General features: G+C 41.1%; 2 protein-coding genes across 5 annotated transcripts; one reads left to right on the top strand and one right to left on the bottom strand.

Annotated features, from left to right (window-relative positions):
• Positions 1–2,056: 2,056 nt before the first annotated feature.
• On the bottom strand, positions 2,057–10,191 carry LOC125083231 (hypoxanthine-guanine phosphoribosyltransferase-like). Of its 4 annotated transcripts, none has more exons than XM_047699361.1 (2): positions 9,176–10,191; positions 2,057–4,392 (listed from the first exon to the last, which is right to left on the bottom strand). In XM_047699361.1, the coding sequence occupies exon 2, from the start codon at positions 4,298–4,300 to the stop codon at positions 3,620–3,622; it is 681 nt and encodes a 226-aa protein (XP_047555317.1). In that variant the 5' UTR covers positions 4,301–4,392; positions 9,176–10,191; the 3' UTR covers positions 2,057–3,619. The 4 variants fall into 4 exon arrangements, with proteins under 4 accessions (XP_047555317.1, XP_047555316.1, XP_047555315.1 ...); XM_047699360.1 differs by having other exon boundaries at positions 2,057–6,007; positions 9,693–10,191; XM_047699359.1 differs by having other exon boundaries at positions 9,693–10,191.
• A 192-nt stretch (positions 10,192–10,383) lies between these two features.
• Positions 10,384–15,378, top strand: HSPA5 (heat shock protein family A (Hsp70) member 5). Its single transcript, XM_047699353.1, has 9 exons — positions 10,384–10,500; positions 10,582–10,800; positions 10,905–11,136; positions 11,562–11,699; positions 12,220–12,332; positions 12,424–12,814; positions 13,003–13,240; positions 13,825–13,992; positions 14,473–15,378. Exons 2-9 carry the CDS (start codon positions 10,679–10,681, stop codon positions 15,033–15,035), a joined length of 1,965 nt encoding a protein of 654 aa, XP_047555309.1. The 5' UTR covers positions 10,384–10,500; positions 10,582–10,678; the 3' UTR covers positions 15,036–15,378.
• Positions 15,379–15,988: the final 610 nt, after the last annotated feature.

Raw genomic sequence — 15,988 nt, 5'->3', positions numbered from 1 at the left:
TGTCCAGGTATTATGACTATCATATTGTCATTCAACTGGTTCAGGAATTCAGTTGAAAGACTACTTACAAGCTCTGTTTTAAAGCATTGCCCAAAGGACCATGAGGGTAACTCACACAAATTAAGGATCATAATAATAAGCTAAGGTATAAAGCTCTATGAGAACCCCTAAGAAAGTTTTCATCGAGTTGAGGGGCCATGACTGTAAGATATGATAGTTGGGAGTTACTGGATGGCTGGATTTTAATAAGGAAGATGGCATGTCAGGATTGCTAAGGAAGAACCCAGCCTGAGCAAAACCTGAACACATTCAAGGTTTGCTTTCACTTAACACTGAGTACTCTAGATGAGCTTGGAGCGCACTTGCCATGGGAGAGAGGAAGAAAGGACCCTAAAAGTTGCAAAAAGCTCCTGAGGGTTGTAGAAAGAGCACTGGGATGGTCAATCATTCTGAACCCTACCCTGCCATCTGTAAATCAAGAGGTTGAACTAAATAGGCAGTTTTCCATTTTTTCCCCCCACAGCACACCCCAGGAACACAACCCCCACATTAGAACAATGGATCACTACAACAGTAATTCTTTTTTTAAAAAAGGATTTTATTTATTTGAGAGACAGAAAGAGAGAGAGAGAGAGAGAAAGATGGTGAGCATGAGCGGGGGGAGGAGCCAAGGGAGAGGAAGCAGCAGATTTCTGGCTGAGCAGGGAGCGGGTTATGGGGCCTGGGTTCATGACCTGAGCCAAAGGCAGATATTTAACCGACTGAGCCACCCAGGTGCCTCTACAACAGTAATTCTTGTGGAATATGTGGCAGGTGGTATTCTCGACACCTTTTACACATGGAGAAATGAACTCAAGAGGTGAACAGAAGCTCAAAATCAATAAAGTGACCTCGGAGGGCACAGAACCCCATCTTATTTACCACTGTCCCTCTGGAACCTGGCATACCACCTATGATGTAATACATATTTTTGTTCCTTTTTTTAATGAATGGGATGAATAAAGAGTGAACCCTGGCTAAAGCTCTTTCCACTACGTCTCTCAGCCTTCCCTGATATACACGGACATGAAGTTACATATCCGTAGTTACGAAATTCATAGTGATCTTGATTAGAGCTCTGTTTTTCAGATTTCTAACTCCATACTCTCCATAAAACTACTTTGCTGCAGAATCAGAGCGCATTGACAAACTCAGAATTTAAAAAAAAAAAAAAAAGTTCCTGGGGTGCCTCGGTGGCTCTGTTGGTTGAGCATCTGCCTTTGGCTCACGTCATAGTCTCAGTGTTCTAGGATGGAGCCCCAAATCGAGCTCCCTGCTCAGTGGGATCTTCTTCTCCCTCTGCCCCTTCCCCCTGCTCATGCTCTCTCTCTTTCAAAATAAGTACAACTCTTTTAAAAAAAAATTCAATGCTAAAAGCTAACTGAACCATTACATTCACTAAATTTCTTTTCTAAAATTCATTTTCAAACAAGTAATACAGAAATTCTTGACCTTAAAAGATGTATACAATGAAGTCAAGAAAATCCTCTTGATTCCTGTCCAATTCCACCCAGAGGGAGCCACTCTTGTCAGTGGTAGGTATCTGTCTAGACTGTGGGGGAGGGGTTTAACACAAATAGGATCACGTTGTACATACCATTCTGTTCTTTTCATTTAAAAATAAATTGAGCTTCATTCCATATCACTACATAAAAATCTACCTCAGCTTTGAAACTTTGCACACTATTTCCATAGTATCACCTACCATAGTTGATCTGGCATCCCCTATTGAGTTTGACATTTAGGTTGACTGTACATTCTGAATAACAAAAAGATAAAATGTGATGGGGCCCCTGGGTGGCTCAGTGGGTTAAAGCCTCTGCTTTCGGCTCGGGTCATGATCCCAGGGTCCTGGGATCAAGCCCCGCATTGGGCTCTCTGCTCGGCAGGGAGCCTGCTTTCCTTCCTCTCTCTCTGCCTGCCTCTCTGCCTACCTGTGATCTCTGTCAAATAAATTTTAAAAAAAAATTAAAAAAAAAAAGATAAAATGTGAACTAACGATGTTTTTTTTTTAACATAGTTCAAAAAATATTTAAGGGAAAACTTTTTTTTTTTTAAGCTCTGGTAATCTGTAAAACAACAACAAAAAAATCCAGAAACACATGCAGGGAAGCTGTTTGACACAGGTGGCAGATATTTATAAAATGCTTTTTGCCCTTTGGAACAGCCCAGTTGCAAGCAAAGGACAAGATTACAAGCATAACCTTACTCCATATTCTGGGCCCTTGGTTGTCCTACACTGGCCCCCACTGGCAGGCTCAGAAATAGTAGCAGCATTCAGAGGTGGAGATACTATGAAGCTGATGGAGATTATGATTTAGGGCCCCTCATTCACCTGGGGATTCTTCCAAGGCCCAGGCAATTCAGTCAATATGATTTTGTAACATTTGCTAAAGAATTTTTAATTATTGGCTAAGTTGAGGGCAACAGATAAAAGCCTGAAACTTGAGAATACTGAAAATGAGGAAAAAGACGCCTGTAGAACAGAGTCATAAATTAGGCAACTTGTACTTCAGCACAGTGAAATCTACTATAAACCTCATCCTTCCACGGTGTCTTGGTGGCTTAGCTGGTAAGTGCCCGACTCTTGATCTCAGGGTCATGAGTTCAAGCCTTAACAAAACAAAAAAATACTTTATCTTTCTATCAGTATCGGGCATGTCCAGACTGATGGGAGCTGTCATGTTAACACAACATCACATTTTGGTATATTACTTGTATTCGTTTTAACCTATGACTATAACGTATGAAATATCTTTATGTAATTATATCTTTTTTAAAAAGATTTTATTCATTCATTTGAGAGACAGTGAAAGCAATAGAGGTCACAGAGGGAGAAGCAGTCACCAGTAAGTGGAGAGCCCAACATGGGACTCAATCCCAGGACCCTGAGATCATGACCTGAGCTGAAGGCAGACCCTTTAGCAACTGAGCCACCCAGGCACCCCAATGTAATGTATCTTAAACTTATCTTTCACTGACCTTTGATGTTCTCTCGTATTACTTTTATTGTTTTAGGTATTTTGGAATTTATTGATTTGTATTTAAAATAAACTGTTGACAAAGATTCACCAGAAATAATCTGAACAAGCAGAAAAATAAAGTTAATACTACTGAAACACTAAAATAATTCAAGGACACATGGTTTATCCAACAAAACAATGCCTCTTAAATGCTGTCATTGATACAAAAACTGACTGCTTCTTTAAACACAGTGGCATAATCAACAATATTCAATCACTTCTGTTTTTTTCCTGAATACATAAAAATTAAAATGCCAATTAAAAATGAATATATCTTCTCTTTAAATGTTTCCGACAAATACAATTTCAATATTTTCATCCAACAGTGGTGTGGTTGAAGAGATTTTTCATTCATAAGTTAAACAATCCACCCAAACGGAACTGATACTCTAGAGGCTCATAGTGCAAATAAAGACTTTAGGAATGCAGCAAATGACATTTCTAACAAACATACCAAACAGATAAAATTCTTAGAAGATACATGCAAGAAGCCCCTCTAAGCAGCTGGCCACAGAACTAGAACATTTAACCATTTTACTATTGATTTAAATGGGACTCTAGATGCTTCCAGAACTCTCATCTTGGGCTTTGTATTTTGCTTTTCCACTTTCACTAATGACACAAACATGATTCAAATCCCTGAAATATTCATTATAGTCAAGGGCATATCCTACAACAAACTTGTCTGGAATTTCAAATCCAACAAAGTCTGGTCTGTATCCAATACTTTGAGGAGTCCTTTTCACCAGCAAACTTGCAACCTTGACCATCTTTGGATTATACTGCTGGACCAAGGAAAGCAAGGTTTGCATTGTTTTGCCTGTTTCAATTATATCTTCAACAATCAAGACATTCTTTCCAGTTAAAGTTGAAAGATCATCTCCACCAATTACTTTTATGTCCCTTGTTGACTGGTCATTACAGTAGCTTTTCAGTCTAATAAAGTCTACAGTCATAGGAATGGATCTATCACTATTTCTGTTCAGTGCTTTAATGTAATCCAGCAGGTCAGCAAAGAATTTATATCCCCCCTTGAGCACACAGAGGGCTACGATGTGATGGCTTCCCATGTCCTTCATCACATCTCGTGCAAGCCGTTCCGTCCTGTCCATAATTAATCCATGAGGAATAAACACCTTTTCCAAATCCTGAGCGTAATGATTAGGTATACAAAATAAATCTAGGTCATAACCTGGTTCATCATCACTAATCACAATGCTGGGGCTTCGGGTCGCCATAACGGAGCTGGCTGGTGCGTGGACTGTGGGCAGTTCTCTTCCGTATTACTTTTAGTTTTAGTTCTTAAAGATTTTTCAAGCTCAGTAAATTCCTGATAGATAAACAGGGATTTTTTTTTTAAATAACAAGAAAAGTAGACAAAAAAGTAACATACTTACAATTTACTCTTTGAAAATCATAGGTATCAATAATTTTAATAGCCACATTTCATCATCTTGAAGTAACATAATTTATCATTTCAGAACAAAATTATTCATTTCCAATAAATATTAAATACTAAATTCATGCAATTTTTTTAAAATTCTAGAATATAGAAATTGAGATTTAAGACCTTGTAAAGCATATTTAAAAATAATGGCATAGTATTATCATACTGTTAAATAACTTACTTTTCTTACTTAACAATATATAATAGGTTTGTTTTGCCAACTTGACAAGCTAATTCTAAAGTATATATGGAAATACAAGTACCAAGAAAAGCAAAAGACACTCCTAAGGTGGAAGAACATGTTCTACTGGATATCAAGCTATAGTAATTAGGACAGAAGCTAATATGATAAATGGTAAAATTCTAAAGACTGGAACAATAAAGAAAAGTTAACTTTTTTTATGGAAGAGGAATTAGAATCGGATAGGGTGAAAAAGTGAGGACTTCTTGGTGCTGACAACATTCTTTCTCTTAATTTGGACATGAAATACCTAGGGATTTATTTTATTGATTAAATTATAAAATTATTTTTATGTTTTTAATTCTATAATTATAGCATTTATTATATATGTTATAGCATATATTTAAAATTATAGATTATTAAATAACAAATATTATTAATGACTATTCATTAAACTGTATACTTGCATTTCATGTACTTTTCTGTATTCACATTGCAATTTATAATAAAAAAAAGTTAAGATATGTAAAACATCCAGCACATAGTAAATATCCAATTAAGGGTAGCTACTATTGCCATTAAAAAAAAAAAAAAAAAGAGGCAGTGGATTTGTGACGATCTCCAAGAAATATAGCTAACTGGATGAAAACAGAACCATGTATGTAGCATTCTCCATCACTATTTTTAAATTAGGAATACACACACACACACACACACTGCATATGAATATGAATAAAACCTAAGCTACACAAGAAAGTGGTGATGGTGGTTATCTTTACCAGTAGAGGAGTAAGGCTGGGGTAGGGTGGCAGGCAGACTTATTTTCATTGTATATTATACATTGTACCCTTTGGATTTTGTACCACATACATAATTTCCTATTTTAATTTATTTTTAAGCATTTATTATTTAAGTAATCGCTACAGCTAACGTGGGGCTTGAAGTTGCACACTCCTCTGACTGAGCCAGGCAGACACCCCTATTTTAAAAATTTAGAGATTTAGGATACATATTGTCACTCAAATATCATTCAGGTTCTATAGAGGTAGCTCTTTATACTTAGTAGCTTATTTTACTTCAACAGAAAATTTAAAACAGAAGAAAAATTAAAATATTTTCTCTGTAAAATGAAAAGGCTTCAGTCAATCAAATACAGGCACGCCTGGGTGGCTCAGTTTGTTAAGCATCTACCTTCCGCTCAGGTCATGGTCCCAGGGTCCTGGGATGGAGCCCCACGTCGGGCTCCCTGCTCACAGGGGAGTCTGCTTCTCCCTCTGCCTCTCCCACCGCTTGGCCTGCTTTCCCTCAAATAAAAATCTTAAAAAAAAAAAAAAACCATTAAAAATTTTAAAAAAACAATAAAATACCTTTATCATAACAACAGCCTTGTGAGGAAGCAAAATTGTATACATTTCACACACTACTGAACAGAGCCTCAGAGAGATTAAGTGACTTGCCCTAATCATAGCTAGTTCGGTTATAGAATTATAACTAGTTTTTTTTTTTTTTAAGATTTTATTTATTTATTTGACAGAGAGAGATCACAAGTAGACGGAGAGGCAGGCAGAGAGAGAGAGAGAGAGGGAAGCAGGCACCCTGCTGAGCAGAGAGCCCAATTAGGGACTCGATCCCACGACCCCGAGATCATGACCTGAGCCGAAGGCAGCGGCTTAATCCACTGAGCCACCCAGGCTCCCCTATAACTAGTTTTTATGCTCCAAACTTCATGTGCTTTTCTCTCAATCACACTATCTGACACAGCATGCCTTCCTAAATGTCTTCCACCAGGGGAGCGGGGGAAGTAAAGAAGATGCACTATTGGGACGCCTGGGTGGCTCAGTTGGTTAAGCGGCTGCCTCCGGCTCGGGTCATGATCCCAGCATCCTGGGATCAAGTCCCACATCGGGCTCCTTGCTCAGCAGGGAGCCTGCTTCTCCCTCTGCCTGCCACTCTGCCCGTGCTCACTCTGACAAATAAATAAATAAAATCTTAAAAAAAAAAAAAAGAAGAAGAAGAAGATGCACTATTTGTAGCTTCTCATTTGTGTGTGGGGAGGGTTCCCTATTAATCAGAAAATTCTCTTTTAAAAAGTCAAGGGTCACCTCTGTGGCTCAGTAGATTAAGCATCTAAGCATCTGCCTTCAGCTCAGATCATGATCCAGGGTTCCTAAAAGCCCCTCATTGGGCTCTCTGCTCAGTGGGGAGCCTGCTTCTCCCTCTCTCTCTGCAGCTCCCCCTGCTTGTGCTCCCTTTCTCTGTCAAATAAATAAAACCCTTAAAAAAAAAAAGTCAAGACAAAGAAAACTAACTGCATAACACATTGCACTTTCAAAAGCGCACATATACACAAAAAAGCTACATGATTTATATCTAGTATTGTTCCTGGCTCAGGTGTCAGGAAGATACTTTTGTTTTACTCCTCACTTGTTTAATAAAAGTTAAGGCCCAGTCTCTCTTTTCTTTCTTTTTTTTTTTTTTTTAAAGATTTTTTTAAAGTAACCTCTACACCCAGTGTGGGACTCCAAGATCTCACATTACAACCCCAAGATCAAGAGCTACATGCTCTACTGACTGAGCCAGCCAGGAACTCCTATAATCAGAGTTTTCTTGAAGTAAATGCTCTAAGAAAAGGGAAGTTCAGGGTTCTAAGGGCCTGAGTCTCTTAATAAAAAAGACATCTATCTAACCATATGAGAGTAATTAGAGCACTTAAAAAATATTTCCAAAAATATGTCAAATTCAACATAATGACCACACATTATTTCCCATTGAAAGAAATCTTGAAAATTCATTCTCACGAGATGGGTTTCTTGAAGAGCTTCTAAAATTTCTTCTCATAGTATAGTCACATGATTAATAGTATTCCTATTACCCTACAACTTCCCACAGACTTTTATATACAGTATCTTATCTGATCCTTAAAACAAGCTGCTAAAGCCAACAGGACAGAAATCCCTGACATACAACAGATAAAAATACTGAGGCTCTGGTAGGTTTGTTCCCCAAGGTCATGTACCTTATCTTTTAGCTGAATATTCTCCCCAACAGAGGATGTGGAAAATTCCCAGTTATCAGGGTCTAAACATTCAATTTGTCAATTACATAAGTCTTTTCCTTTTCCTTCCTGTTGTATGCCTATAATTCCCTTTCAGGAAGGAAGATTTAAGAGCTAAATGACATCCAATCCTGATCAGTCCTAACTCTGCTTAGCTGAGATCAGATGGGAAATAGAAATCTATTTTTTTACCCATAAGAGCGTTAAGTCAAACGAGCTGGTTTAAATTACTGGATAAAAATCTACATTTGTAGATTTTTGTAGATTGTAGATTTTGATTCTGTAGATTGTAGATTTTGATGGGATACACTCATCAAAATATTTATAAACTATGTAACTACTCTATACCCTAAATGAGATATAAATCTTATAAACCCAAAGCTCAGGATGATAATCTAAACCACAGAAATTAAAAATCAAATTGCCAAGGCTCAAATCCTGGCTCTCTATTTTAGCTGTGTAATCTCCTAGGCAAGTTTCTTCACCTCTTGGGGCTTCTTCACATTCCTTAGCTCTAAAATAAGGGTTTAAAAAAATGCTTTCATAAAGGTTGAAAGATAAGCACATAAAGTGTTTAGCAAAGTGTCTAGTGCTTAGTTAAGTACTGATAATTTGGCACCAATACTATTATTGGCATTTAACATTCAGGAAACTAGATTTATCTATGCATTTTTCTATTCAATCCATAAAAGACCACACTTTGGGTTATACAGTAACATATACCTAATATACTTGGTTTTAAAAAGATATTACAACCACCAATATACTCATTCCCTTTGGGAGTTAGCCAGATATCACTTATCTAAATCTTAGGAAAAAGAGTTGCAAAAGATTACGCCATCTATCAATGACAAGGCTGAAACTGAGAGCTTTGCTTTTAAGGGAAATAGATGTTACATATACAAAGTTTGTTTGAAATTATATGAAGCTGTAAAGTGGCTGGATGGTAATTTCTATCTTAATAATGGACTGATGCAACCTACAGAGGGTCAGTATTACAGCAGTATTACAAGCCCTGTTGTAAGATGGGTGATGCAACTTCAATAATCAATCCTGAGTCACCAGCATAACCTTTGAGAAGCAGTGAAGGAGAAAGGAAAAATTCTTGAGTACTGACTCCTAAGCTGAACATCTTAGTAAACCCTGTGTAAGATGTTTCAGTCCTATTTGGACAAGGTATGATGAATACCATGAATCTCAAGAATGCATTTAGTGGAAAAATACTGGAGTCATCAGTTCCTATGATAAAGTCCCATGCATTTTTGTAAGATCTCAAAATATTTTGTATCAGTCCATAGCAGGTCCTCCAAAAAGATTTGTTGAATGAACTAAGTAATTAAAAAAAAAAAAAAAAAAAAAAAGAACAAAACTGAGAGCATTGGCTATGAAGCCAAGCGGACTTGGATATCAATTCTAAGTGCATCACTCACCAGCTCTATGACTTTAAGCTACTTATTTAATATTTCAGTCCCAATTTTCTCATCTGGAAAACGGGAAATTCAAGTATTAAACTGTAAGGGCCGAATGGCATAGGAAACCAAACAATGGTTGGCACATATTAAGTCTACAGTAAATAGCAGCGTCTATTATTTTTTGCTACAGGTTGTTAGACAAGAGTAAAGGCAATCTCAAAAAGTCTTTGTCTATCAAATGGGTTCAAGCACACTCTGACCTTTTCCAGGAAGAGTGAAGTTAGAAAGGTATCAAGAATAAAGGACGGGGAAGACCTTGCAAATGACAACCAAATGATAAATGATAATGATAATCGGGGCCACAAAGAAAAAAAAAAAAAAAGAAAAAAAAGATGAACAGAGAAGGAGAGCTAGAAAAATGGTACATCCCCAGGTGGGAGCGATGGCATCAGTAAGCTCTTCAGGAGAGGGCTGCCACACCGGGGTGGGGACTCGGGGCGAGGAGGCAGTTACTTTGGCCAGGCCTGTGACTTACCGTGGGGTAGGTTAATGTGGAGCAGCCTGGTATAAATAAAGATAGGTGGCTAGGGAGAGCAGGGCCGACAGAATGGCTAGGAGCCACGATCTGCGGCCGAGCGCTGCTCCGGCCAGGACCCAGCTCGAGGGCTGCGGGCTGGATAACAACAAAAAGCCCTGAGGCTCGGACACCCCAGAACCGTAGCGGCTATAAAGGGCAAAGAAATTTCTTCTGAGGTGATCACAGCATCTACGCTGAGACCTGCCTGCCTGGGACGGGTTGGAAGCTGGGAAGAGGAAGAGCCGCTTCCCGATTCCAAGATGAAGGACGGAGAAGGGACAAGCAGACAGGGGAGAACCAGAAGCAAAAGACCCAAATCCCACCGCCTCGAGGGAATCACGCACTGCACACTAGCCTCGGCCCCCCAGGGCCCAGCGTGGAAGGCGGGACTTCTGCCGTTACCTGCGGAAACGGCCTCCGGGTGAGAGGTCGCATGAGGGACAGGCAGCTACTGAACCAGTGGGGCCTGCGCCTGGAGCGGATGTTGCCTCCCATTGGTGGCTGTCGGGTGCGGCCAGCAGCCAATGAGTCCGCCGGGGGGGCGTAGCGGTGACGTTTGTTGCGGAGGAGGCCGCTTCGAATCGGCGGCGGCCAGCTTGGTGGCCTGGACCAATCAGCGGCCTCCAACGAGTAGGGCCTTCGCCAATCGGTGGCCTCCACGACGGGGCTGGGGGAGGGTATATAAGCGGCCTCGGCGACGGCGCGGTTGACGCTGGCTGAGACATCACAGGCTCATCAACTTGGGGGGTTTTTGTGAGTCTGAGAGGTAAGCGCCGCGGCCTGTCTTTCCGGACCTGCCCTTCGCCTTGTCTGCTTTGCCTGCTCACCCCGGGCCCTGTACCTTCAGATCAGTAACCTCGGTGCGCTCGGGTGTTGTGCCTGTGGCTGGATTGCCTGTGACGTCCTGCCAGCCTGCTGACCGACTGGCCTACGGCGCCGGCAAGATGAAGCTGTCCCTGGTGGCTGCGGTGCTGCTGCTGCTCGGCGCGGCGCGGGCCGAGGAGGAGGACAAGAAGGAGGACGTGGGCACGGTGGTGGGCATCGACCTGGGGACCACCTACTCCTGGTGAGTGGGGTTTCTGGAAAGGGGGGAATGGGGCGTGGCCTCCTGGGCCACTGTGAGAATCACGGTGCTGATTCCTGGCGTTCTTGGTGATTTTTCTCTGCCAGCGTCGGGGTGTTCAAGAACGGCCGCGTGGAAATCATCGCCAACGATCAGGGCAACCGCATCACGCCGTCTTATGTGGCCTTCACTCCGGAAGGGGAGCGTCTGATCGGCGACGCAGCCAAGAACCAGCTCACCTCCAACCCTGAGAACACGGTCTTCGACGCCAAGCGGCTCATCGGCCGCACGTGGAACGACCCGTCCGTGCAGCAGGACATCAAGTTCCTGCCGTTCAAGGTGCGATGGGGTTTTCCTCACCCGAACGGAGGTGGGCGGCTGTGGTCGGAGTGTTTTTTAAGATTAAGAAGTTGCTGGAAAATGGTGGAGACAACAGGATGGGCACAGACATAGTGTGTTTGTAGTAACTTTTATTGAGTAATTTTGGTATGTTACAAAACTTGCTCGAAGAAAGCTTGGCCGGCAGAGACAAGTCACACGTTAACCGTCCTGTCTCCATCGTTTAGGATTAAGAGCCTGATTAAAATTGAGGAGGCTTGTCTTCGTCAGGCACCCATATTCCTTAACCTATTTCTAGTCAGTATGCGGTTCCAGGCGACCAAAGTAAACCAAACCATGGGGGAGGAAGTGGGACTCAGCCCTCTTTTTAAGTTTTCAATGTTCTTGCTTCTGTGCCTGGAAGTAATGATCGTTCTGTAAAATAGGTGGTTGAGAAGAAGACTAAACCATACATTCAAGTTGATATTGGAGGTGGGCAAACAAAGACATTTGCTCCTGAAGAAATTTCCGCCATGGTTCTCACCAAAATGAAGGAAACTGCAGAGGCTTACTTGGGAAAGAAGGTAAATATTTCTAGAACGGTGTTAAGTAATTCTATTTTTACTATTCTAGATTTATTGTGTAGATGCCTTCATTGTTTTAATAATTTTGAATCTGAATGACATCTATGTATATCAGTTTTAATTACTTGCATGTTTTACTGTGGGCCAAACAAAATATTAAGGACTTTTCATGTATTACCATGTAATGCTTGCAAATCCGTGGGTATAAAATGACATATTATTATACACACCTAACAAACAAATTGTCTTAGAATCTAAAGTGGTGTTCTTTTGTTTTGTTAAGATTTTATTTATTTGACAGAAAGAGATCACAAGTAGGCAGAGGGGCAGGCAGGAGGAGTGGGTGAGCAGAGATCCTGATGTGGGGCCCGATCCCAGGACCTTGAGATCATGACTTGAGCCGAAGGCGGAGGCTTAACCAGCCATCCAGGCGCCCCTAAAGTGATGATTTGAGTGCAACTTATATAAGAGGTAAACCGTGTGATAAAATACATTAACTTACCTTTTGTTATTCTTTTAGGTGACCCATGCAGTTGTTACTGTACCAGCCTATTTCAATGATGCCCAACGACAGGCAACCAAAGATGCTGGGACTATTGCTGGATTGAATGTCATGAGGATCATTAATGAGCCGTGAGTGTTAATTCAGAAGCATGGCATATTTTCCAAATCGGGGGAATGTAAACTTAACTAAACTTTTTTTTCGTTCTCTTTCTCTTAACAGTACAGCAGCTGCTATTGCTTATGGCTTGGATAAGAGGGAAGGGGAGAAGAATATCCTGGTGTTTGACCTGGGTGGTGGAACTTTCGATGTGTCTCTTCTCACCATTGACAATGGTGTCTTCGAAGTTGTAGCTACTAATGGAGATACTCATCTGGGTGGAGAAGACTTTGACCAACGTGTCATGGAACACTTCATCAAACTCTACAAAAAGAAGACTGGCAAAGATGTTAGAAAAGATAACAGAGCTGTGCAGAAACTCCGGCGGGAGGTAGAAAAGGCCAAACGGGCCCTGTCTTCTCAACATCAAGCAAGAATTGAAATTGAGTCTTTCTATGAAGGAGAAGACTTCTCTGAGACTCTGACACGGGCCAAATTTGAAGAGCTAAATATGGTATCTTCTTGGGGTTTTTTTTGTTTTGTTTTGTTTTTGGGTTTTTGTTTTTGGTTTTTTTTTGGGGGGTTTTTTTGCTTTGCTAATGGGATCTAGTTAGACTTTGTGTTTAGGGTACTGTATTTAGGTATGTAGACAATATCTAGGTACAATAGGCATCATCACAGTAATTGTGTTCTCTATTCCAGGACCTGTTCCGTTCTACCATGAAGCCTGTCCAGAAGGTGCTGGAGGATTCTGACTTAAAGAAGTCTGATATTGATGAAATTGTTCTTGTTGGTGGCTCTACTCGAATCCCAAAGATTCAACAACTGGTTAAAGAGTTCTTCAATGGCAAGGAGCCATCCCGTGGCATCAACCCAGATGAGGCTGTAGCATATGGTGCTGCTGTCCAGGCTGGTGTACTCTCTGGTGATCAAGATACAGGTATGTCCCTGTCACAGCATCTTCCACAGTACTTTCACTTCAAAAGCTTGATAGGTACTTCAATAGCTTGATGGGAAGAGTATAACTATCTTTTGCTTTACAAGGTAATAGAACATGAGCAACAGGGTCTCACAGCTAGTAAAGGATAGAGTGAGGACAAGACCTGGCTCAGTTTCAAGATTAGCGGCTATATTGAATTCAATGCTTCTAAAATGATTCTGCATTAGAACCTCACATTAAATGGCAAGTTGGAGGGCGCCTGGGTGGCTCAGTCAGTGGGTTAAGCCGCTGCCTTCGGCTCAGGTCATGATCTCAGGGTCCTGAGATCGAGTCCCGCATCGGGCTCTCTGCTCAGCAGGGAGCCTGCTTCCCCCTCTCTCTCTCTCTCTTTCTGCCTGCCTCTCTGTCTACTTGTGATCTCTCTCTGTCAAATAAATAAATAAAAAATCTTTAAAAAAATAAATAAATAAATAAATAAATGGCAAGTTGGAGAAGATAACGTTACACAGTTCCAGGGGAGACTGCTTAGTAGTTCTTGTGACTCTTGAATTGGAATTTAACTTTGGTTAACTTTACCTTTGCAGGTGATCTGGTACTGCTTGATGTGTGTCCTCTTACACTTGGTATTGAGACTGTGGGAGGTGTCATGACCAAACTGATTCCAAGGAACACTGTGGTGCCCACCAAGAAGTCTCAGATCTTTTCTACAGCTTCTGATAACCAACCAACTGTTACAATCAAGGTCTATGAAGGTAATACCCTACGTTTGTGAATGACATAATATGTTTTTGAAAAGGATGTTTTCTTAATATATTCTATTGAAATGAGAAAGGAAAGAAATATTTGCTATTTTCAGACAGGGTCCCTAATATGACTAGTGTTGAGTTTGGTAGAGTCAGCCCCAAAATCTAGTTCTTACCTTGCTATCTGGCACTCTTTGCCTTTAAAAATAACTTCTGAGCTGGCTTCTAGAAATGTTGATAATGCTGTAGATGAAATTCAATTAAAAGTTAGTAGTAACTTAATAGTCCCGCTTGCTACTCCTTATAGATCAATACTGACCCACTTCTAGCTTGATAAGCATGCCCTTGCCACTGTAGGCTCTAACTGAAATACAAGGATCCAGATCCACTAATGTTTGTCAGTAACACTAACAAGTTTTGGTTTTTTGTTTTTTGTGGTTTTTTTTTTTTTTTTTTTTTTTTTTTTTTTTTTTTTGGTGTAACTTCTAGGTGAACGACCCCTTACAAAAGACAATCACCTTCTGGGAACTTTTGATCTGACTGGAATTCCTCCTGCTCCCCGTGGGGTCCCACAGATTGAAGTTACCTTTGAGATAGATGTGAATGGCATTCTTCGAGTGACAGCCGAAGACAAGGGTACAGGCAACAAAAACAAGATTACAATTACCAATGACCAAAATCGCCTGACACCTGAAGAAATCGAAAGGATGGTTAATGATGCTGAGAAGTTTGCCGAGGAAGACAAAAAGCTCAAGGAGCGCATTGACACCAGGAATGAATTGGAAAGCTATGCCTATTCTCTAAAGAATCAGATTGGAGATAAAGAAAAGCTGGGGGGTAAACTCTCCTCCGAAGATAAGGAGACCATGGAAAAAGCCGTAGAGGAAAAGATTGAATGGCTAGAAAGTCACCAAGATGCTGACATTGAAGATTTCAAAGCTAAAAAGAAGGAACTAGAAGAAATTGTTCAGCCAATTATCAGCAAACTCTATGGAAGTGCAGGCCCTCCCCCAACTGGTGATGAGGAACCAGCAGACAAAGATGAGTTGTAGACATTGCTCTGCTAGTGCTTAAATATTGTAAATACTGGACTCAGGAACTTTCGTTAGGAGAAAATTGAGAGAACTTAAGTCTCGAATGTAATTGGAATCTTCACCTTGGAGTGGAGTTGAAAATGATATAGCCCAAGTGGCTGTTTACTGCTTTTCATTAGCAGTTGCTCACATGTCTTGGGGTGGGGGGAACGGAAGAATTGGCTATCTTAAAACGTGGGTAAAAAAGCTGGGTTAGGGCGTGTGTTCACCTTGGAAATGTTCTATTTAACAACTGGGTCATGCGCATCTGGTGTAGGAACTTTTTCTACCATAAGTGACACCAATAAATGTTTGTTATTTACACTGGTCTAATTTTTGTGATAAGCTTCTAATTAAGTCATTTGTTTCAAGGTTAAATTCTCGGTTGTGTGGAGGGGGGTTGGGGTCTTAACACTTTCAGGGAATTTGCCTAATGTTAACCTAGTTTAAGAAAGGGGTGGGGGACCCCTGGGTGTCTCGATTGAGCGTCTGACTCGACTTGCTCAGGTCATGATCTCTGTGTTGTGGGGTGGGGTTGTCCCTCTCCCTCTGCTTCTCCACCTTTTTCCCTCTTCCTCAGATCTTTAAAAAAAAAGAGGGAGGGTAGTAGGGAGGGACACTTGGGTGGTACAGTGAGCTAAGCAATCGACTCTTGGTTTTGGGTCAGGCTATGATCTCAGGCTCACGAGGTTGAGCCCCCTTTCAGCTCCCAGCTCAGCACACTGCTTGAGATCTTCCTTGCTATCTGCCCCTTCCCCAGACCACCCCTCCTACCCCCACTCCCACAATAGAAAATCTTAAAAGAGGGGCGCCTGGGTGGCTCAGTCAGTTGGGCTCTGCCTTCGCCTCAGGTCATGATCCTGAGGTCCTGGGATTAAACCCCAGATCAGGCTCTCTGTCCACCAGAGAGTCTGCTTCTCCACCTCCCTCTG

Source organism: Lutra lutra, chromosome 13 (genome assembly GCF_902655055.1).
Source record: "Lutra lutra chromosome 13, mLutLut1.2, whole genome shotgun sequence".
NCBI lineage: Eukaryota > Metazoa > Chordata > Mammalia > Carnivora > Mustelidae > Lutra > Lutra lutra.
This window is presented reverse-complemented; position numbering and strand designations above follow the sequence as displayed.